Below are 24770 nucleotides of genomic sequence, written 5' to 3'. Positions count from 1 at the left end.
AGGATCAGATTCAACCCTGAACTTACCCTGCTCCGGAGCAGGATAGCCGTTCAGAGTAAGTTACCATGGTGATCTACCCCGATAAGAACTGAACCGGCTTCGTGAGACCGAAAACCCAGGGTTAACCCTGAAGTTACCTCGCTAAGACATTAATCCTGCTTCGTGATACAGGCCCCAGGACTCTGAGCTTGCACATATTTGAATGACTAACACAGTGTGTGTTGACCAATAAAGTTGCACAGCGTTGCAGCAAAAACTTGAGCAAGGTTCAACTTTACAATCGATGACCCTGTGGTGTGTTTGTGCTGGAGCCTCTGGACCCCCATCATGAAGACAGTGCGGTCTTGTTAGCCCCTTATGACTGCCTCTTCAAGGTGGGAATCACATGTTGTTATGCCGCCTCGCCGTTCTGTATAAAACGTAAAATCACGGTATGGGGGGACAGAGTTGTATCGCCCTTTAGCCAGCAGTGGCGGTCGTAACAGTCCCGAAACAACATCTGTATAAAAGAGACAGCTGGCAGGACGGGATCATGGGCACCACAGGTGGGACGTTTTGACGACATGTTATGCGTATGACCCACTGCTATGAGATTTAAAAAGAGGTTTTTCTAGGACTATCTTTAAAGCTAGTTACAAAAATGCTCTTTTGGGTTGAGCAGGCAGCTGTAGTGGCTCCAGTCGGCCAGTGCAAACCTCCCAGCGCTGGCTGTCACAGCAGGCTGGTGGCCAGCAGCAGCCCCATGTCTAACTTTTGTAACAGCAGCAACAGAAAGTTTGCTGATCTGGCGGGGAGTTGGGGCTGTCCGGTCCCCCAGAGTTGAGGTTTGTGCTGCCTGAATTCGGGTTCCTGTTGCCATTGATTGGGGGTCCATCTCTGGAGCTGCTCCCTGCACTTCTCCTGGTGAGGTGGTCTGTAGCGGCGGGGAGTGAGGCGGAGGACACACTGTGAGGCTCTAGCTAACGTTAGCGACATAAATGTGAAAATGAGAAGTCTAGTTTTCTCTCAGTCCACTTGATTTACAATATACTCAAAAATTATGTTGGGATTTTGGCTCAATGATGCCAAAATGAAACTGTCTACCTCTGCTTTAAAGAGCCAGACCATAACTATAAATACTGATTACAGAGACCGTTAATCTGTTAATTCTCTGATGTTGTCGCAGTGACAAACACATTTCAACAGGTCGCTCAGTGCGCCAGCATTTCCGTGAATATAAAAAGTAAAGTTCTCCACCCCTAAAGCATGAATGTGATCACTGAACTTCATGTAAATCTGATGTGTAGTTTTCAGGATGTCTCACACACAAAGTGTTGGACAGCTGATCAGGGACAAAGTGCTGTGGACTGCATCTTTAATCTTGAGTTGTATTGAAACCAGCAGACTATCTGGAATATGTGCGTTTAACTGATTTCCACAAACTTCCTCAGATGTCAGTAATGTAGCGTTAGACACTCATCACTGATGTGAAGACTGTTTCCCTGGAAGGAGCGTTGACCGTTGCTATGATGTCACACAGTTGACCGCTGCTGACAGGAAGCTCTGAGGTCCAGCAGGAGGGATGACACATGACTTCCTTTTCTTCTGTGGAATGTGTTGAGTCTGTGCACGTATGGCATCTACTCAAGAAAGCTGGGTTAGTTTAGCTCAGTGACTGTGGAGGTATAGTGATGATGATGATGATGATGATGATGATGATGATGATGTGCATGTCCAGCTGCTGTTAAGGTGGAATTCTGTGTCTCTTTATTACATGGATCCAGAAAGAAGTACTGTCACTATGACTGCATTACGTAAACCTTTAACTTACAAAGTGCCTCTACATATGTTATACTGGAGGGGAACCTCCCCACAAGTATATTTTAAATATATATAAATATGCTTAAAATATCCCCCCAAATATACTGATAAAAATGTAAATATTTAAAAATATTTTGTGCAACAACAGGCAACCGTCTGAATAATCATAAATAAACTTAACAAATTGCTATAATTATTATTTTTACTAGTATTACTTTGTACTGCTGTTCACACCAGACCTCTGGAAATGTATTCTCACACTGTAGTGCACCAAAACACACAAATGTTAGTCGTGATAAACTCCAAACTATGATGTCAGCAGAAACAGTAAGTAAGATAACATAACGAACAGCATTTTGCATTAACTTGCATTAACTTTTGTAATTAACTTTTATAGCTTCTAGTAATCCATGATCTTTAATGTCACTGTACTATCTGTTTTATACTTTTAAAAATGGTGGTTGCCTTTTTCTGTGTGTGTGTGTTTCCAGTCAGGACCAGCCAGTCTACCAGCTGAGGACATCAGCACCAACTCAAATGGACCCAAACAGGATTCACTGTTCGATGACGATCCAGAGGACCTGTTCGCAGGTACGTCACCACACAAGGTTTATGTTCACCAACAGGATCAGAGAATTTCAAATGTTTCTTTAAGCGTAACTGTTAGTATCAACTTGTATGAAAAAAGCCTCACACACACTGTCTGTCCTGTCGTCCTGTCGCAGAGGCCACAGAGGAGGTTTCGTTGGACAGCCCAGAGAGAGACGTCCTGCTGTCTGACGGCCCATCGCCCGCCATCACCCCCATCACTCCTCCCACCTCCGTCATCACCCCTCGCATTGGCCTCCCCCACGACGACATGTTCACACACTCCTCCTTCGATGAGGTGACGGCACTCACACGCACACACACTTTTGATTTTTACACGGGGCACTTTTGGTCTTTTGGTCAAATTCGGTTCACCGAGATTTGGAGATTTTTTTTCTTGAAACCAGAATTATCACCTCAGTAACTGCCAGTATTTTATTTTATATAATTTTAGCCCTTTATTAAATGTTTACACCTAAAATAGTTTCCCATTATTCTGCTGCTTCGACTGAGCTATGCTGTTAAGTTTTTGGGTTGTGTTTTTTACTGAGAACAAAAAATTAAAATACAGATTCCTTTGAATCACTCATGGTGGCCAAGGAGGGACAGTTGTTCTATTCAAACATAATAGTTTAAGTTTTTGACGTCTAACAACGTGTTGAAATTGTGTTTTGTTTTGTCATTTTTATATAAGATAACACTAAAGTCACAGTTCTTCATATACACATAAAAACAGAAGGAGAAAAGTATATGTTTTTTCTCTGAAGCCTTTATTAAATACTTTACCTTGTTGTTTAGCTGCTGTCGTCACACACTGACAAAACCTTCCTGGAGGAAAACGTCTGGAAACCTGGAATTTTTGAAAACATGCAGCGACTCTTTCTCACAAATGTTTTCTTCCTGTTTGTGTAGATTGAAGAGGAGGAGGCCGGCGATTCATTTGACATGCACATATCGGTGTCTGACCCTGAGAAAGTGGGTGAGTACACACTGACTCCACATCTCTGTAGTCCTGGAATACCCTGGATTATCCTGGATTATCCTGGAGCAGTGAGAGTTGTACTCCAAATGAGGAAAAACCAGTGATCTCACTGATGTTCTTTTTACAGCAATGTGAGAAAAATGTTTTTCCAATATGTTTTTAACTGAACTAAGACTACATTTCCCATCAGCCCCTTTTCTTCCTGCCCTTCCTCTCCCCTCCCTGAGGACAATAAACATGTGCGAGGTGATATTCAGCTGTTCTGCCTTCATGTGCAGTCAGCAGAAAGTCTGAAAGTAAAATGCAGCGTCGACACTGACAGAGTCTGCTCACTCACACTGTCATCATACTTCCAAATTATTGTGCTAATGGTTTATTGATGTAACATCACTGAGGCTCTGCAGCTCTGACAGAGCCCCCTGCAGGCTCTGATGTGCCACAAAACACATTGAGTGGTTTGGAGCTAAAAATGAGGACGACAGAAGAATAAACATGGAGGTTATTAACATGAATAAGTGATGTGACTGTGCAGGACTTTATTTCTAATGTTCAGCAGGCGGTGCAGCTGTTAATTACTGCGCTCACTCGACAGTCCCTTTGTGTCAACACGCAGCAGGTCACACAGAGACAGTAAATCAAACAGTGGAAACACTCAAGGATTTGCTGCAAGAAAACACAAGTAACCAGTTGAACCAGTTTGATATCTGAGTGTGTTCCTGCTGCAAGCATCAGGTCTCCTGTTTATCTGTTTAGAGGATTTCTGCTGTTTACACTGTGTGTGTGTGTGTTTTACTGCTTAGTGCCAATACTGATCAGATGATGGAGCGTTGTGTGTGTGTGTGTGTGTGTGTGTGTGTGTGTGTGTGTGTGTGTGTGTGTGTGTGTGTGTGTTTCANTGTGTGTGTGTGTGTGTGTGTGTGTGTGTGTGTGTGTGTGTGTGTTTCAGGTGATGGGATGAATGCGTACATGGCCTACAAAGTGACGATCAAGGTGAGATTTCAGTTTCTCTAACATGATGTCATTAGTATGATATTTATATTTGCCACGTCTGTCAAACTAAAACAACAAAAGTAAAGGATGTATCAAAGCATTCACTGAACACATACATAGATAAGGACCAGAATTTGTGCCTGTAACAAAGAAGAAAACCAAAACTGACGTTATCGCCCCGTCAGTAACGTTCATCACACACCCAGACACCAAACTGTTGGACTCCTCTGCTGTTCTCAGATCTTTACCACAATACTGATTAACTCTGTGGAACCCATGAGGGCGGCACTAAAGGAAAAGTTCTGTTTAGCTAATTCAGGATGGGTAGTCGTCAGTACGGTGGCCAGTTTAGGACATTCCAGTCAGTTTTTCATGCTGAACTCTTCACTGAGTATGCCCTTATTTTGAAAAAGCAGATATTCCTATTAAGTCCACTAATATTCCAGTTGACATGCACCCGTGCACACTCCTTCTCACGTGTCCTAACGTGTCGTTCATCACTTCAAAATATAGAAAAGTGGAACAGTTTGGAATATTTGTCATTTAGCTTATTCGCGGACTTGTTCAGGAAACACAGCCTCCCTCTTTCATTCCTTCAGCCACCTTCTTTTTCACCTTCATCAGACATGTTTCCTTATGTTAGGATGTTAGCACACTAATGTCAGAGATGTAAAGTAAAGCTCTCGGCCACACAGCGAGGCGGCTTTTTGTAATTTTTTTGCTCACGGTTTTTGTGTTGCTGCGCACCTCGTGTTTCTGCGCTCTAGGTGCCTGGCGATTTTGCCCGAGCGCTCTGAACTGCTGGAGTTGAAAAAACAACTCAGAGCAATGGGATGATTTGAGAGGCGGGCCTTCTGTGGTTGTCAAGACAACAAGCTTGTGAACAATGGAGGAGAAACTGGTGGTGCTCAGTCGCTCAGCAGGACCAATGGACTTCCTGTAGTTGGTATTCATAGGCCCAATGATAGACAGCAGGTTGTCAAACTGCCCCTGAGTCATCCTAAGATATGCCTGTAAACGTCCATGATGGAGGAGAAGCTCCTGGACCAACTGGTGGTACTCCCCATGATCCAGCCTCTTTTTTAGGGTCTCATGTACCCACACAGATCTCTGTTTATCTGCTGACAGCCTCTCACCCTCAACCAGAGCTACAGACAGTACCCTCTGCCTCAACATGGCAGCAGCTACACACTGATTACTGGGGTAAATAAATGGTAGCTTGATTACACAGGAAGGTTAGGGTAAGGAGGTGATGGGGTGGTTGCTTGGCAACAATGAAAAGGTGCAGCTAGTGTTTTGTTTCTCAACTAGTGGCATTCAGTTTAAAGAAGAAAAAAAAACAGCGCAGTGCATCCTGCAAAGCGCTGACTGTGTGATCGGGGCCTAACTAAGTATATTTACTCAAGTACTGTACTTGAGGACAGTGTCAAGGTACTTGTGCTTTACTTGAGTATTTATATTTATTGCTACTTTAAATTTCTACTTTACATCTCAGAGGGAAATATTGTATTTTTTACCTACTCCACCCTCTCACACTGTCTCTCTGATATCAGACACTGGATGCAAACAAATCTCCTCAAACTCAACTACGACAAATCAGACTTACTCATAATTGGTCCAAAGTCCCTCACCCTGGCAGCCAAAGACTTCCATCTCTCTATCGACAACTCCACCCTCTCCCCCTCCCCCCACTGCCGCAACCTTGGAGTCATCTTTGACAGCAATCTCGCCTTCAACCAACACATCAAGCAAGTCACCAAATCAGCATTCCACCATCTCAAAAACATTGCCTGGCTCCGCCCCTCTCTCGCCTTCCCTGCAGCTGAAACCCTCATAATGCTTTTATTACATCTCGTATCGACGACTGCAACAGTATCCTCTATGACCTCCAATCTCCTAAATAAACTTCAGCATATCCAGAACTCTGCTGCCCACCTTCTCACCCACACCTGCTCCCGTGACCAAATAACCCCTGTCCTTCAGAACCTACACTGGCTCCCTGTTCCTCACCATATCCAATTCAAAATCCTCATACTCACCCACAAAGCACTTCACAACCAGGCCCCCTCCTACCTTCTCCACCCCTACACCCCACCGCCACGCCCACTTCCGGCTAACTTTTTTCCCGCCAAAAAGGGCAAAAACTGCAAAATCTACTTTTTTGAACTCCTCCTAGAGATTTTGACCAAACTGCATGAAACTTGGCACCTACACACACAAGATGGACTTGATCTAAAGTTATCAAAAGAATTTTGCCCGGTCAAAAAATGTACGAATTATTGACGAACAAATTTTTGTAGCTAGCTATGAAAACGCAAACTGTTCCGTATCTTTGGCAAATTTAAAGCTATCAAACCCAAACCTGAGATCCTGAGTTAGTATGTGACTGTGAGGATGTGAACTGAAGTTGATGAACATTGGCCACTAGGGGGCGCTATAAACATGGGAAGTTTATATCTCCTCAATGGATACACCGATTTTCATGAAATTTGGTGGGTATGATGTAGGGCCATTCCTGAGGCCATATATGGAAGGTGGTCATGACGGGTCAAAGTGGGCGTGGCTCATTACAAGATAAAAAACAAACATTTATTTCAGCTGAACTCTTGCACTGAGGACTGTGAAACTTATATAGTACATGTAGAATAGGACTCAGACCGACCATACCAAAAATTGTGCAGATACTCCACTCGGTGGCGCTATAACAGATGCAAACGCATTTTTTCCTGTAACCTTCACATTTTAAATCACATAATCATAAACTTTGTATCCATGTATTCCCTAAATACAGCCGGACTTTCTGACATAGGCCCCGCCCACTTCTGCCACACTCAGCTAAGTTGCCACACGTCCAAAACCTACTTTTTCAAACTCCTGCATGAAACTTGGCACGTCGACTCTCAAGATGGACCTGATCGAAAGTTATCAAAAGAATTTTGCCCAGTCAAAAAATGTGCGAATTATTAACAACAAAACATTTTTGCTAGCTAAAATGCACATATTGTTTCATTTTTTTGTCAGACTAAATCATATCAACATGATACTAAACACACTTGTTCCAGAGGTCGGTCAGAGGCTCGGTGCCAAGTTTGGCCCAAATTGACCACTAGTTGACGCTGTAAACCCAAAAATGTCACGTTTCGTAAAAGTTGATCGGATTTATACGACATTTGGTGAGCATGATGTGGGGACAGTCCTGAGGCCAGCAGCAAATGTTTGGTAATGATTGTCAAAGTGGGCGTGACTTATTGCAACAAATGCATTCAGCCTTTAGTACCTCCCATGCACTTCCCACTCCCGACTTTCGTGGGCTCCATGGGGCGTGGAGGCCGAGTTGCGTGGGGAGGCTTGGACCCCGTTTATAACTGCTTGGAGTTCTAGTTATTATTATTGCTGCTAATGTTTTACTGCTTTTTAGAATTCATACCAAATACAATCAAGCTATAAATTATGATGCATTATTATAGGTTAAGCTACCCAGCGGTATATGAAGTCATTAAAATACAGCTTTACTAGTTGCAACACTGAAGTGATGAACACATGAACGCATCAGTAATTCTTATCTCTTTTTGTGTCTCTCTCAGACCAGCATGTCTCTGTTCAAGAGCAATGACTTCTCAGTAAAAAGACGTTTCAGTGATTTTCTGGGTCTGCACAGTAAACTGGCCTCCAAGTACCTGCACGTAGGCTACATCGTCCCCCCCGCACCAGAGAAAAGCATTGTGGGTAAGTAAAGCCATCGTCACACACATACTCCTGCTGCACTCCAGCATAGAACGGTTCCCACACTGAGGTCCAGCTGTCTGATTCAGGGGGTCACAAATAAAACACAGACTTTGTTTACTCTGATAATCTTTCTCAACACCACCATTCAAGGAGTTTGCCCATCCAGTCTACATGAGTTTTGTGGACTTGGAGAAAGCTTAAGACTGCGTCCCTTGAGGGATCCTGTGGGAATACAGGGTGCTGGGGTCACTGATACGAGCCAACCAGTCCCTGTATAACCAAGTGAGAACTGTGTCCACATACTTGGCACAAAGTAAAACAGGTTCTCAGTTGGTGTCGGCCTCCACCAGGGTTGTCCTCTGTCTGTGTTTGTGATTTTCATGGACAGGATCTCAAGGGACAGCCGGGGGGAGGAAGCGGTCCGGTTTGGTGACCTCAGAATTGCATCTCTGCTCTTTGCAGATGATGTGGTTCTGTTGGCTTCATCACACTGTGACCTCCAGCATGACCTGAGGTGGTTTGCAGTCAGGATGAGAGTCAGTACATCCAAATCTGAGGCCATGGTTCTCAGCAGGAGAACGATGGGTTGTTCCCTCTGGGTTTGGAGTGAGTTACTGCCCCAAGAGAAGGAGTTCAAGTGTGTCAGGGTCTTGTTCATGACTGAGGGTTAAATGGAGTGTGAGGTGGACAGATGGTTGGTGTCAGAAGAGGTACGAGCACTGTGCTGGACCATTGTGGTGAAGAGGGAGCTGAGACGGAAGACAAAGCTTTCAATTTCCTGGTCCATCTCGGTCCCAACCCTCACCTATGGTCATGAGCTCTGGGTAGAGACCGAAAGAATGAGGTCACCGATACAAGCGGCTGAAATTAGTTTTCTCTGTGGGGTGGCTGCGCTCAGCCTTAGAGATAGGGGGAGGAGTCAGACATCCCGAGGGAGCTCAGAGTAGAGCTGCTGCTCTTTCGCGTCAAAAGGGAGCAGTTGACGTGGTTAGGAGGCCTCGGGGCAGACCCAGAACACACTGGAGGGATTATATATCTCATCTGGTCTGGGAACACCTCGGGGTCCCACAGGAGGAGCTGGAAAGCATTGCTGGGGAGAGGGACGAATAAACTGTTTTGTTCTCGATTTACAAAACAGACTCTTCATACTAAATAACATCTATTAGTTAAGAGAACTTTCTACGACCCAGGGGCAACTCTTCAACGGTTATGTGAATGTGAACATGCAACAAAATTTGCTCTGCAAGCTGTCACTGATGACAGATCGTACCTGTGCATTTGTGTTATGTTAATTAGTCGTGACCTTCCTCGACCCGGCTGTTAATCAGTTATGTTAATGAGCATCTCATTGTCCGCAGGGATGACCAAGGTGAAGGTGGGGAAGGAGGACCAGTCGTCCAATGAGTTTGTGGAGAAGAGGAGGTCGGCACTGGAGAGGTACGACCACAAGGAAATATTAACCACACCAAAACAGATTTCTGGTGCTGATTCTGGAGGATTTATTTTTGTTTCAGGCTGAAGATGATCAGAAAAAATATAATGTATGAAAAATTCATATTTAACAAATCAACCCTCAGTTTTTAGATTGATCTCTGTCTCAGGCAGTCGTTGGTTTATTTCTGTTCAAATCAGTTTACCGCTGATAAAAAATCCAGCTCAATCAACATGTGGTCACATCAGTTACATCGTTATTATTTGGTGATGAAGTCCTGAGCTGCAACAGTTTTTTAAAGCCATCGTCTGTGCTGCATTCAAGGACACTCTGACATCTGAGTAGTAATACCAGTTGCCAAAAAGCTCCTTTTTTATTATCATTTATTATTAGAAGCTCAAACAGTAAATACAATAAGTACCAATATATTATACAAATATACAAATACAAATATACAAATATTGTTGTAATACAGTGAAAAAATAGAGAATAACTATATTTCTCTGTGTATTGGCGACCTTCAGACTACAGACGTCCGAATTTATGTGACTTGATTCAAGATTTAAATCTTTCTTGTCATACACAGAGAACAAGTTGCATTTCAAACTTTTAGCTCACTGCCTTTTTTTCCCCAAGCATTTACAAAAAAAGGTTAGATAGATAGATAGATAGATAGATAGATAGATAGATAGATAGATAGATAGATAGATAGATAGGGACATTCACTTTTTCACAGTCAGAAACTGTAGTTAGAAGCTCCTCTGCGACAAGAGCATTGGAAAAACACTGATTTGTTACTTGAAACGTCTTTATTCAGTGTTTTTACCAGACCGAATCACCTGGTCTGTTTATTTGGAGATGAAGAGACCTCTGTGGATAATTAAACTCCCACTAAACACCTCCTGAACAATGAACACTGAAGCAATTCTGATCAGGAGAAGTTTCAGCTAGTTGCAGGTTGCATTCCTCACCACTAGATGTCACTATATCCTCCTGAATCTGACACACTGGACCTTTAATGATAACAGTCTGTGTTGCTGCAGAAGTTTTAATCTGTCTTTTTGACATCAGACATTTTGACTTGTCTGTCTTACACCTGTGTGTGTGTGTGTGTGTGTGTGTGTGTGTGTGTGTGTGTGTGTGTGTGTGTGTGTGTGTGTGTGTGTGTGTGTGTGCGCGTGCGCTGTAGTCGTGGTAAAGATCAACCTGGTCAGAACTTTACAGGCCAAAAGGTTAAACCACAAATATTAGATACGTCATTATCACAACACACATGTTCCTGTGTGTGTGTGTGTGTGTGTGTGTGTGTGTGTGTGTGTTGAATACTGAAGAGCAGGGAGGTGGGCGGGGCTGACATTCTGCTGCCCTTTACTGATGGTGTTTAATTGACAGGAAGGTCAGTCAGTGACAGCTGATGGAGCTCAGAGCTGCAGAACTCCACACTGATGGACACACACACACACACACGCACACACACTTTAATTTTTCTTTAAATTGTTCATGAATATTTTGTTTTTCATGATAGAGACCCTCAGTTATACGAATTCATGAATGTTTGGACTGTACACTGAGGAATAAACACATTTTATTAACATTTCTGTCCTCTGACTGTTTCGCTGTGTTCACACTATGAGCGACACAGCAACAGGCTGCAAGTCATTTTCAGTAGAAGCCGGTGGCATAAAGCTACAAACTGACAGGGGCGATCAAAGCAGAGTTGAGCCAGCCTCAACTTTTCCAGCGCTCCAATGACACGATGAAGCGTCAGCCAATCGTGTTTTTGATTCCAGCTGAGGTGCTGTGTTCATTAATTTAGTTTAGCTGACGTTGTGTTTGATTTCTGTGCATTGTGGTGCACACAGGCGGTGAAATGTGATGTTAAATTGTAAAGTGGGGCTAAGACATTGATGAAAACAGAAATATTTTTTTGACCAAATACAAACTTTAGATGATGCTCAGTCGAGGTGCTTTATTGCAAGTATCAGACACACACAAGCCGGTCATGACGTAACGACCTTAATAAGCGTTTGACCAACACTTTAACAGTGACTCAGTGATAATGTGGCTGGTCAAGCTGTTGCTGTGAACGCAGCATTACAGTAGGTTTTAGAGCTGCAACATGCAGCAGCCCTCTTTAATTAGAGCTTTTCACACACAACTGAGAACCACTAAATATAAGGGAAGCTACATGCTGACACCAACCAGTCATGTCATAGAAAAAGCTGGTTTTCTTTGACAAGAAAAATAACAACAAATCTCTGGATTTGAATCTGGTCGTCATGAGTAATAATGACATTCTCATGTTTCAGGTATCTGATGAGAACAGTGAAGCATCCCATCCTGCTGAAGGATCCTGACGTCCTGCAGTTTCTGGAGAGTTCAGAGGTAAACAACAAACAAACAAATGATGCTTCCTGATTCAGGTTCAGCAGCGGTTCTTACAGCCTTTAAAAGTCCAGTTAGCCTTGAACAGTGGACGACAGTCTGCTGTTAGTCAGAAGCTTCTTCTTCATCAGTGCTTCACTGCAGAAAATCAACAAAACCTGCAGACTGCACTTTGGCTCTGTGACTTTAAAAACATGACGTGCAAGTTTGGAGTCAACAAACTTAATTTCTCAGCTCAAGCATAAGCACATGCAGCGACTAAGAATATTCCTAGTGGACCAACAGTCCTCATCAGGGTCCATCAGTGGACTAGTCTCCTGCATGTTTCTGATATGAATGTAATGATTAACTGATATATTTTGGTGGTTTGAGTTGAAGGTGTGAGAAAGAATAGTATCAGTAACATTGTTAACACTGTGCTACATTACAGAGAAATACAAACCGTACTAATGAACCTTCATTAATATAGGCCTATATTTTATCTACAAGTGCACGTCACACACTGAGCGAGCCGCCTGTTAATGACGCTGTGGGCTAATGGGCATGTAGCTACTTCCATGTTTCAGATGATACGTCATGTTTGTAGTCGACCAATGAAGATGAGTTTACATATCACCTTGGGTTCGTCCTTCACCTTCTCAAAATGATCCCACACTTTGGATTTCCTGCCCGACATGTTATTAACTAGCCTGTGGAATAACCGCAGGTACCAGCCCTGGAAATTAACCTGACTCCTGTCTGACTGCTGAGCGTGGACACTTCCTGTGGCTGTCCTTTCAAAGTAAAGTCACACATGCTCCAGTCATATAGGTTTGGGTTTATTTTGACAAGGTGCAGCTCCTCATAAAGTTTCAGGTTTGTTTGTTTTTTCCTGCTAGTGTTCAACCAATGAAATTTTGCCAACTAAAGACCTTTCTGGTCGACTAACGTTTGGTCGACTGTTAGAGTGCAGCCGTAGTGATGGTGTTCTATCGCTGCCTGTTGGTTTGGCAGCACGTCAGTTGTGTGTTTGCCTTTTCATTTGGACAGAGACTTTTTTGATAACAGTGCCTCTGCGGACGGGATTTATTTTTGAGAATGTTTTAAAAACGTTCCAGGTACATGTTGATCGGCTTCACTAGAATTGATGTTTCAGAGTGACACTGGTGGAAAGGTCAGGGGTCACGAATGATGCATCCTCTGGGAACCATTAATACCATCAGATAATAAGAAGAAGTCAAACACAGACTGATTAAATAACTGATGGACTGTCTCAAATGGGGCAAAAAACAAACAACTACCCCCCAAAAAAGGCAAAAAACTCTGTCTGAGTTTTCTTCTTCTTCTTTTTCCCAACAAGCAGCAAAACGTCCCGACAAGGTCAAACCAGCGAGCCTCTAAAAACTGCCTCAGGGTTTAAGGGCCTGCGGCGTTTCCTGTTTCCTCACTTTACTGTCCACTCCGACTAAATCCTCTGTAACATTTCGTCTTGTTGGCTCAAACTGTCCTCCTCCTCCTCCTCCTCCTCCTCCTCTTCATCACCCCTCTCTGCCACCCAGCTAACTGTTTGTGGGATTGCGTTGAGAAGGAGCCGGCAGTTGTTGGGTCCAGAATAAATGGCCGCGTGTCACCGATTTAACAGATGAATCACTCGGACGCTTGACCGAGCGTGTCGGTCCGTCCGGCCCGCTTAATGAAACACAACCAGGGGAGGAGGAGGAGGAGGAGGAGGAGGAGGAGGAGGAGGAGGGAGGGGGGAAGGGACGGGACCAGGCTGCAATTGAAAGCTATTTTTACCCCCCCCGCCTCCACTCATTTACCCTTGTCCCTCCGTCAGCGAGGGCCCCGGGGACCGAGCCGTCCACCTTGGTGCTGCCGTTCCTGTTAAATGAGTAAATGAGATTGGAGGGGGGCAAATGTGCTCCAGCGTCAGAGGAAAACCCTGTATGTCCGGGAAAAAAGTAAACTTTTCCAAAATGAAGAGAAATGAGCCTATTTTCAGATGGACGTCGGGGCGTTTTCAGACTGACAGGATGGGTTCTGAGTTGGTTTTTGCAGCTGTTAAAGTTGCTCGGCACATAAAGCGGCTGCATTAAATCTGATTGGAGCTAAAACGTGGGAGACATTACAATCAGGGGAGGGGGGGGGTACAGCTGTGGTGGAGGTAGAGAGAAAGAAACAAGAGAAACTGAACAGAACAGCCAGCAAAAGAAAGTAAAATCAAGGGCAAGAGAGAGAATTATTAAAACAAATGCGTAAAGATTTGAAATTAGTCAAACGGAGAGACAGAATAGGGGGAAATAAGGGGAAGTAAAGAGAAACAAATACAAAGATACAGGATTAACAAGAAACAAAGAGAAATAGAGACAAAACAAATGTGAAAGATGGAGAGATTTTCAAAATCAAAAAAATATGAGTACGTGACAGAAAATGAAACATTCAATAACAAAATTTAAGAGCAGTAAAAGTCAGGGGAAGTTAAATCAGAGGATGAATGAAACAGAAATAGCAGCAACAGAAAAAAACAGTAACAATGGCACCAAGTGAAGGAAATGAAAACCAAACAATGAAATTCCTCCTCTTTGTTTGTTTGTTTGTTTGTTTGTTGTCCAGTTGCCGCGGGCAGTCAGCACTCAGGCTCTGAGCAGCGCCGGACTCCTCCGAATGGTCAACAAGGCCGCAGACGCCGTCAACAAGATGACCATCAAGATGAACGAGTCGGACGCTGTGAGTGAAGGAGGGAGGAAGAGGAATGATAGAAGGAAGGAGGAGGAGGAGAAGAGTGGATAGAAAGAAGGAAAAGGAGATAGGAGAGGAGGGATGGAGGGAGTAGGGGAGGAAGGAAGACAAGATGAAAAAGAAAGTGTTGTTATAGCAAACAGTGGGCTTTAAAAAAGAGAAGGGAGGTTGGGAGAAGGAAAGATTAAATAAGGAGAAAGGGATGAAAAACAGAGGTATGGAAGGAGAAAAAAGAAGGAAAGCAGGAAATAAAAAGCAAATATGAAGTAAGGAAGCGGGGAGGGATGAAGAAAGAGGATGGAGGTAAGTGAAGGGAGAGAAGATCGAGAGTTGGGGGAATGATAAATGGAAGGAAGACGTACAAGAGGGAAAGGAGAGGAAAGAGGAGAGAAGAGGTCTCAGTGAGGCTGTAGGAAAGAAGGGAGTGAAGGGAGCAGGGAAGGAAGAATGTACTTAGTAGTGTTGTTAAAGCAAAACAGTTGGAAATAAGGACGTAGAGAAGATGGGGAGGAAGGAGGAAAGGAAATTTGAACCAAGGAAGTAGGGACAGCCAGAGGTAGGGAGGAAGGTAGAAGGAAGCAAGTGAATGAAACATGGAAATAAGGAACTAGGGAGTAAGAAAGAAAGGATGGAAATAAGAGAGGAGGAAGGAGAGTAGATGGAGGGTTGGGGGAATGATGGAGGGAAGGAAAGAAGGGAGTGAAGGGAGCAAGGAAGGGAGAAATAAAGGATAAAGTATTCAGTAGTAGTGTTGGTAAAGTAAAACAGCGGGGAGAAGGTCAGAAGGAAGTAAGGAGAAAGGGAAGTAAGGATGTAGAGATGATGGCCAATATGAGCTAAGGAAGTAGGGATGGGGGAGGAAGGGAGAAGGAAGGAAGTAAAGGAAACATGGAAATAAGGAACTAGGGAGAAAGAGAGGAGATGGAAATAAAGTTTGGAAGGGGAAAAGAAATGAAGGAAAGGAGGAAATAAGGACGCAAAGATGAATTAAGGAAGCAGGAAGGGAGGAAGAAAGAAAGGATGGAAATAAGAGGAGGAAAGAACGGAAAGATGAAATAAGGAGGAAGTGATGTACAGGTGGAAGAGAGGATCACTGGTCTGTTGATTATTAGTTAAAACAGTGTGTGTGTGTGTGTGTGTGTGTGTGTTGTGTGTGTCAGTGGTTTGAGGAGAAGCAGCAGCATTTTGAGAATCTGGACGTTCAGCTGAGGAAACTTCACGCCAGCGTGGAGTCTCTGGTCTGTCACAGGAAAGGTATTTACAACAGACAGTCATCAAAGTATTTTGAACATGAGATATTTGGGGACGCACCTCTGTCACGTACTGCATCACCGACTCTTAAATTCCGCCTCCTCTGCCTCTCTCAGAGCTGTCGGTGAACACGGCGCAGTTCGCCAAGTCGGCGGCCATGTTGGGGAACAGCGAGGACCACACGGCTCTGTCCCGAGCTCTGTCGCAGCTGGCCGAGGTGGAGGAGAAGATCGACCAGCTGCACCAGGACCAGGCCAACGCAGACTTCTACCTCTTCTCCGAGTTACTGGGCGACTACGTGCGCCTCATCACCGCCGTCAAGGTACGAGCACGTCTCACTCTGAAGCCCATAACACGCCGACCGAGTCTTTGGAGCTCTCTACGGAGGCATGAACCCCTCTGTGGAGTCAATAAAGTTTATTCAAACCCAGTAATAACTATAACTGTGTTCTGCTGAATAACCACCCTGCTGTCTGAGCTGCTGGAGCCAAACACCTGAGAGCAGGTAGGAACGAGTCAGTAGAGTAGAGGAGGAGTAGAGCAGAGATCCAGAGTAGAGTAGAAACAAGTCGTGGTAGGATTCATCTTTTATTGAGAACTGTGATGTGATAAAACTGTGACCTAATAATCAGTGTGTTAATCTCGAACAGACCATGTGACATTCAGAGCATGTGAGTCGTTTTCAACATGGAGGAGCCTATCCCAGCTGACACTGGGTGAGAGGCAGGGTTCACCCTGGACAGGTCACCAGACTATCACAGGGCTGACACATAGAGACAGACAACCATTCACACTCACATTCACACCTACAGACAATTTAGAGTCAGTTAACCTGCATGTCTTTGGACTGTGGGAGGAAGCTGGAGCACCTGGAGGAAACCCACGCTGACACAGAGAGAACATGCAAACTCTGCACAGAAGGGCGGTTGCAATCCCCCACCCCGGGTTCGAACCAAGAACCCTCTTCCTGTGAAGCAACAGTGCTAAACACTGCACCACCATGCCGCCACAATGCCACCCAGTAGTGAATAAATGAAACTAACGGTGTCTCAAATCGCGTACTTCTGTACTAAACACAATATTTTGAGCACACAAGTGCGTTCACACTGCATAGTATGGGAAAATGCAGTGTACCACTGACGCACTCAAAATGGTTCAAAAGTTGAGTGTTCAACGGTCGCCGTCTTTGTGACATAGCGGAAGTGACATCAGCAGGAATAACAGTAAATGTAAAAAGTTGATCTACAGGAGAATAAATATTTGAAAGCGGAACAGAAAGACTAGAGTCTCAGCTTACTGCATTTTATTCCATCATATTTTTATTTTAAATTGTCATCTGCAGCCTGAAGTTTTTACAGGGTGTCCGCGGGGTCTTAAAAAGTATTAAAAGTTGATAAATCAAATGTAGGAAAATTAAGGCCATTAAAAAGTATTTAAAAGTCTTAATCGCGATTTTATGAAATATTAAATTTTCTTGGCATTCAAGCTTTGACAAAAAGTATCCATGAATGTATAATTTATTTTCCTCCTCGCGACTATTACAAACAACGATGTGTAGGTTGACACACTCGGACTGCCATCGGGTGTGTTGGGGGGTGCTGAGCAAAAAAAAAGTCCAAAAAGTTAATAACTTACAATTTAAGGTGAAAAGGTAGTTTCTTGCAACTCTAGAATTAAGATAAAAATATTCACAAACAAAAAAACACTTCTGGTTGCTGATAAGTAGTGTTTAACTTTTGATTTAACACTAAAAATTAAAACCCTCGGCGCACTGCAGTGCAAGCAGACAGATGCGCGACTCAGAGCGCAGCGGACCGGTGGAAAATGTCACCATCAGCATATTATTTTACATCAATAAAATCTATTTTATCATTATTTTGAGTCACATTGTTGAAAGAATTTAGTCGTCTGTGTTCAAGCAGGATAACAGGTCTCCATTCATTGCACGTGGGGCTTTCTATTTCCTTGTCGGAGATGTTTTCTTTTTTAATAACCAACCAAAAACAATCAATCAATTAAAAACACAAACTGGAACTGGAACATGAAATCTTATATGCCTAACAGACATTACTTCTCGTTCTTTGAGGTTACATATGGCTAAAGGGGAAAAAACAACCGTAAACGGACGGCATGATTAGTGTTGCGTTCAAGGTCCCCCCCAAAAAACGGGAGAAAAAAAGGCAGAATATTTGATTTTTTTTTTTTTTCCACAATCGAATCCCCTGCCATCGAACGAAGCTTTGAAGCTTCGAATTTTTTGGGTCAGCCCTAAATCCCACATGCAGGGGGCTAGCCATAAGGTTGTTGTTTTCAGCAAGGTGGCCTTGAATAGCTGATGTTGAGCTGTAGAGCTGTGTTACTATGACCTAAGGTGTATTTTAATAAACCTGCCTTTGGTTTAATTTATTCTTTCAAGCTTTATTCCTTCTCATCTTATCTGAGTTCTGTTGTATGTTTGTGCTCCATAGACTTAATTGCAAACTACAACTATGTGTTTAGTAAGTTAAAGATGCGTTGCTGCTAACAACAGCCTGAAGTGGCGATGAGGTCTTAAGGTTTTTTTGGAAGGTCTTAAAAAAGTCTTAAGAAGGTACTGAAATTAACCTCAGGATTCCTGCATATACCCTGTTTTAGTTTTACACAAATCAAGAGATTTCCAACATAAATTGATGCAGAAAAATTCACCAGAAAGCAGAAAATGAAGTGATTGATACTCAAAGTAATGTTCAGATGAGATGATGCCCTGTCATGACTGTATGTGGATTAAAATACATTAAAATATGTAAGTCAGTAAAAGATGTGCCACTGTATGCAACTTTATTTTTTTATTAATATTTATGAGAGGGTTGCCCTTCCTTGTGCCCCTCAAAAATGTCCCTGCATGGCACTGATCTGTAACTTAGTACAGCTCACGTGTGCAGTGCGGTCTGCCGTCCTCCACTGTGCGTTGTGCCACGCTCCTCATAGATGATGCAATAGCTCTGCGCAAAACTGGGGGAAACACAGGCTGCTAGTAGCATCAAGAATCCTGAACAAAACCAGTTCAAGAGTCAGAGCTTATTTTGTGGAAAAGGGTTTTGTTCATGACGCCGTTGCTCTGCAAATTGCTGCTAGACCAATGCTCTGAGTGTCACACGCTGCTCCTTCAGTCGTGGTTATGTGTTAAAACTTCTGCATTTCACACAGCTGTTAGCATCCTTGACTTTTTTGTGTTTGACTTATTGTTCTCCGTTTCATTTAACAAATCAACTAAACAGAGTAAATAAAGCTAAAACTCACCGCAGTTTAAACAGAGGAAAACATTTCAGGATTTACAGTATGCTCCTGTAAAACATCCCGAAAACACAACAACAAAACACAGACGTTTGTACAGTTACAGGATGCAGTTCATAGATAAACTGGCCGTGAATATTTTTGGGTTCATCTAAAGCAGATGAAAAGTCAAATTTAAACAAAGTCACTTTGGTTAAGTTGTTTTAATTTGTCTCCATGATAAGTAAATGATGTGTCTTGTGACTGTAAATTCAAGTCTTTGTTCAAAGTGTTTTTGTAAATGAACAGTCGAGTCAGGTATTTCTGTGTGTTTTAAACTGTGTGTGTGTGTGTGTGTGCAGGGTGTGTTTGACCACCGTATGAAGACGTGGCAGAAGTGGCAGGACAGTCAGATGCTGCTGCAGAAGAAACGAGAAGCTGAAGCCAAACTGCAGTTCAACAACAAACCGGACAAACTGCAGCAGGCCAAAGACGAGATCAAAGAGGTGAGACACACACACAGAGGGAGAGAAGGAGGGAGGGATGTAGACTGATAAGTTAGTAATGTTTAAAACAATCAGTGCACTGCTTAATCATATGCAGTAGCAGTCCTTGCACAGGCACTATAGAGGCAAAGGCAGTATATAGCATTCACTGATCCTGCCCTCACCACAGGCCGCTCTGATTATCTGCCGTATAATATTAATAATTGATGTTTGTACACAGCACGGCTCAAAGTCTAGTTTGACTCAATCAGGTGAGACGCTGCTCACTCTCCCCTCTCTGAGGCTGTTGGCGTGTCCAGTCAGAGAAAACAAGCGCACCTTTGGGGCTCAGTCATGTGAAAACTTTTCTTTTTATTTGTTTTATATATAAATCTTGTTTTCTCTCAGCCCGCAGACTCAAACATGAACTCAGTACGACAAACAAGAGCAGGAGAGAGGAGAAAAGTACTTTATTAGAGCGTCTGTTGAAGCTGTCACCACACAAATTCATCCTCTCTGTCAGGAAACACACACACACGTACACACACACATACACACACACGCACGGCTGGTGGGTTGGGGGTCTGGTATTAGAGCGGAGGAGCTGTCAGATGTGGGGTTTTGGGGGGAGGCTGCTGTCAGAAGCTGCAGACGAGGACAGATCGCAGTAGAGTTACAACCAACATTTATTTGGAGCCGACGAGAGTTTTGCCGCCTGTCAGGAGTCGGGTTTTGGTTCACGCCTTGACAACAGCCAACAGAAAACACACAGAGGCTTTTTCTGAGGCCAAAAAAAGAGTTTTACTTCACACGGCTGCTGCTGCTGCTGCTGGAGACCTGCTGAACAGCTGCTACAGAGAGACCTCTGTACACTGCAGATACATTCATAGTGCATCATCTGAAGGGAAAGAGTGATCGCCTCCATTTACGTCTGAATTCTTGCTTCTTCTCTGAGTCATAACTCAATCAGATCTCAACACACACACACATGATATTTAATTTAATTTAATTTAATTTTTTAAATTTTATTTACTTTATTAATCCCCCTGAGGGGAAATTCAATTTTTCACTCTGTTTGTCAATTACACACAGGTCCGAACACACACATGCACAAACTGGACCTATACATGCACTAAGTGGAGAGATGTCAGAGTGAGTGGGCTGCCCATGACAGGCGCTCCGAGCGGTTGGGGGGTTCGGTGCCTTGCTCAGGGGCACCTCGGCAGTGCCCAGGAGGTGAACTGGCACCTCTCCAGCTACCAGTCCACGCTCCATATTTTTGGTCCGGACGGGGACTTGAACAGGCGACCCTCCGGTTCCCAATCCAAGTCCCTATGGACTGAGCTACTGCTGCCCCATATTTAGCTTCATATTGACTCAGACTTTATTATTATGTCATTACTTTCAATGTCAATCACAAATAAACCTCCATAAACATCCGCTTGGAAATATACACTCCGTATGACTGCAGAACCTGCCTGACAGTCTTCACATTTTTAAGTTTTCTTCAGTGTCAAATGAATCCAGTGACAGCTCTCTGTACATCTATGGGCACACTGTGAGCAGGAGCTGCTAACAGCTAACTCGGCGCACCTTTAATGGGGCTAATTTGCCAATGTGCAGATAAATATAAGCTACAAACATTGTGTATTTACCCCAAATAATGCTGTGTCCACAACATTTCGTTTGAGGAAAAGACATCTGTGAACATCCTCCTGTGAAGAAACTCTTCTTCTCTCCTGCTGCCTCGCTGCTGTAGGTGTCATGACGTTTTCTAATTCTCTGCACAAACCTGTCTGTTACCCTCCTCTCCGCCAAAAAATCCCCAACAACATGAGAACAACATTTAGAAAAGTTTGGAAGAGCTTTTGTGTCAAGGTTCACATTAAGCTGAGCTGATTATGAAGAAAATATGTCCTTCCACATGTTCTTCACCTCAACAATAAGAAAACAGCCTCGTCTCTTCTTCTTCATGTTCTTTCAGGTAGCAAACAACAAAACTGTTCACAGCCTGCGTGCTGCTCCTCAGCTTTCTGTGATCACCTTTCTGATCGTCTGGCTCACAGGATGCAGACTTGTCACTGGCCGCCTACAAGCGTGTCACCTTTTCCAAAATCACGTCACAAAAGTGCGAGAAACTAGTCTCAGCACTTCCATTGGCGCTGTGTGTGAAACAACCTCAGAGCTGGAAACATGCACGCTAAAATGTTTGTGCGTCATGGCTGCATCCTGAGCTCAGTGTCGCTCAAGACCATTGTGATTAAAGAAATACAAACAACACAGAGCGTTTTTTTCCCTCGGTGCAGAATTAGGATGGGCTCAGCCGACGTCTCTCCAGCGCTGGTTAAAGGTCTGGTTATATGAGGCTACCTTTATGATTTGCAGGAGAGTTTATCATCAGTTATAATATCTAAGGAAAAAAAACATGTCAGTGAAACTTTATTATTTCTTCATTATGAATATAAAGTTTAATTTCGTCATTGTCATGCTTCTTATTCTCTGCAAGCAACATGAAAATAGACTTATTTGACAGGATCATGATTTAGGTTTCTCATGACGCTGTGATGGAGAGAAGAAGGCTGACAGAGGAAACACAAAGTCCCCGAAACTTTACTGAAATAAAGTGAAACACAGGTTTTAAGTCTGAATTAACAAATGAACTTAATGATGCTTCATTAACCTTTTCAGACCGGAGCAGATTGGCTTGGTTTCTTTCAAAAACATGGGCAGAAGGCAACGAATAATGAAAGACGAAATCTTGTCAGAAATTGGTAAAAAGTGAAAATTCAAAACAAGAAAATTAATGAAAAAAATGAGGTTTAAAAAAAAAAATTAAGAACAAGCCAACAAACAAGAAAATGACCTGGAAAAACAGCTCAAAAAATTATAATAATTCTGTACCATAAATTTCAAATATATAACAATGACAATTATAAATACAGGTTTTCTTTAGCTATTTTAAAATAATCTTCCAAATATTTTTTTTTGCAATTTCTGGGACATTTCTCACCAAGTTGCTCATTGCCTTTGTCCACATGTTTTTGAAAGACATTTCACCAGTTTTTTTCTTTCGGAGTTCAGAGGTTTAAATACTTGTGTAAGGCATCTGAAAGCAGCACAAGAAAAGGGATGTCGCTCCAGCCTCCACCTTCAGGGACAGGCCTCACAGTTTGATATCAACAACAAGAACATCACTGTGTTTAGTGCACATTATTTCTGTGTCAGTGTGACTCAGTAAATTAAAACAAACACAAAAAGCTCAGCAGTTCTGCACTGAATCAAATCCAGCTTCTGTAACTCAGTGATGTAAAACACAGCAGTGTGTTCAGATTATTAACCCACACTGCCCCCTGTGGGCACCAAACAGGAACTACAGCCAGAGTCTGAATCTGCTGCTGTCTGCACACGGACATGTGCGTGACTGGTTTTAGCTTAATAAATAAATAAATAATAAAACAAACACAGAAAAACTTTAAAATTATGATTTTTCAATGTGATAAATCAGCCAAATTTGAATCAGTATTTAATGGCTCATTTCAAAGTGTCGTACAAGAACTTGGCCTTGATAAAATTATATAACTTGAACAAAATATTAATGTGAGGACAAATCTGATCGCAGAACATGTAAACACAACTTTGTGCTCAGATGGTTTTGTCGTCGGCTGTTGGCTTCACAGATTAAAGTACTGTAGGTCCGTATATAAGGGTCTCAGGGAGGACTTTCCTTTCAGTCGGTGCTTTTGTTTCTCCTCAGTGTTTGCTCATGTCTCTGGATCTTCCTCTATGATTTTGGAAGCTCTGAACATTTTTTTCCTGCCTCTTAAATTTTGTTGCATTTTCCCTGCCATGCCTTCCTGCAACCAGGAGATTGAGGAGGTAGGACCTGCCCCGTCCGTCTGTCTGTCTGAATGTGTGTCTGTCTGTCTGTCTGTGTCCACCTGCCTGACTGCCTGCCTGCTTCACACCTTTCATTTGCCTCATTGCACCTTTTGGTTTTCATATTTATCACCGTTTGAACATTTTCATGATGCTGTTTGTTTGTTTTTGGTGTTTTGTTGCGTTCCTGCCGTCAGACGGTCCACAGTCACATGAAGACGTTTGTCAGTGAAGGTCTCACTCTCAAATTGTACTTCCTGAGAGTCTTTTGCTGAACTTTAGGGTTAAAAATCTTCATTTCAGGTCCAAATGTTTCCCTTAAATACCAGACAAACCCTTTCATGTGACCGTTCAGATCATGTAGTCAAACAGAGTTTTAATTTGCATCCATTTGGCTCATAAAGCACTTTAGTTTGAGTCTTTATCCACGACAGCTTCATATAACCAGTGAATTAAGCTAATTAATAACTATTTCAGCCTTTTAAAGACTCATGTAACCAGGCGGCGGTTGTTGTTGTGTTAGTTCAGTAAATATCAATAACTTCAATTAATAAACTTCATCTACACTAAAAGTATCACCACTGATGAAACGTGTGTTATTTATTAAGTTTAAATTCAGTGCTGGTCAGATCAGAGCTCATCATCACAATCCTGTCTGTTTCTCAAAACGAGTTTTTCCTCAGACTCTGAGCCAAAATACCCAGTTCAGTTGTATTTACACAGACCAAACTTTCCAGTCTGATTTACATCTCTATTCTGAAGGTTTTTACAGAGGAGTTTGTTCTGTAACTTTTAAAATATATGTATGAACTCTAAGTGTTGTTTGTCTGTGTGTGTTTCAGCTGGAGGGGAAGGTCCAGCAGGGTGAGAGAGACTTTGAACAAATCTCCAAAACCATACGCAAAGAAGTCAGCAGGTTCGAGGTGAGACGATCTGATGGATGGATGAGAGGGGAATGAATGAGTGAATGAGCTTTGAAATAAATGTATAAAAATCTTCTCTTTTTTTTTGTCGCACAGAAAGAGAGAGTGAAGGACTTTAAAACGATCATTATCAAATATCTGGAGTCACTGGTTCAGACACAACAGCAGGTAAAGACAAAGACTTTATATACTAGTCCATAGCCATTGGTAGCTTAGTCACCTTCTACCTATGCCAGTCCTCAATGCCTATGTGCAGTTTCACATAGATTGACCACGTCAGTGAGTAGAAAAACATGGGACAGACAGAATGACTGACTGACAGAATGACACACTGACAGTTTCCGTGATTATGTACAGCATAC

At 42.9% G+C, this 24770-nt stretch overlaps 1 protein-coding gene across 1 annotated transcript in view; it reads left to right on the top strand.

The window, feature by feature from the left end:
• snx2 (sorting nexin 2) overlaps positions 1-24770 on the top strand; it is a 39809-nt gene that overhangs the window by 9975 nt on the left and 5064 nt on the right. Inside the window, exons 2-14 of the mRNA XM_050052134.1 lie at positions 2292-2391; positions 2526-2686; positions 3301-3367; positions 4317-4360; positions 7945-8086; positions 9445-9523; positions 11828-11903; positions 14496-14609; positions 15782-15875; positions 15989-16194; positions 19487-19630; positions 24328-24408; positions 24505-24576. Coding sequence (XP_049908091.1) covers positions 2292-2391; positions 2526-2686; positions 3301-3367; positions 4317-4360; positions 7945-8086; positions 9445-9523; positions 11828-11903; positions 14496-14609; positions 15782-15875; positions 15989-16194; positions 19487-19630; positions 24328-24408; positions 24505-24576 — 1380 coding nt within the window. The remainder of the gene's footprint in view (positions 1-2291; positions 2392-2525; positions 2687-3300; positions 3368-4316; positions 4361-7944; positions 8087-9444; positions 9524-11827; positions 11904-14495; positions 14610-15781; positions 15876-15988; positions 16195-19486; positions 19631-24327; positions 24409-24504; positions 24577-24770) is intronic.

Source organism: Epinephelus moara, chromosome 8 (genome assembly GCF_006386435.1).
Source record: "Epinephelus moara isolate mb chromosome 8, YSFRI_EMoa_1.0, whole genome shotgun sequence".
In the NCBI taxonomy this organism is placed as follows: Eukaryota; Metazoa; Chordata; class Actinopteri; order Perciformes; family Serranidae; genus Epinephelus; species Epinephelus moara.
This window is presented reverse-complemented; position numbering and strand designations above follow the sequence as displayed.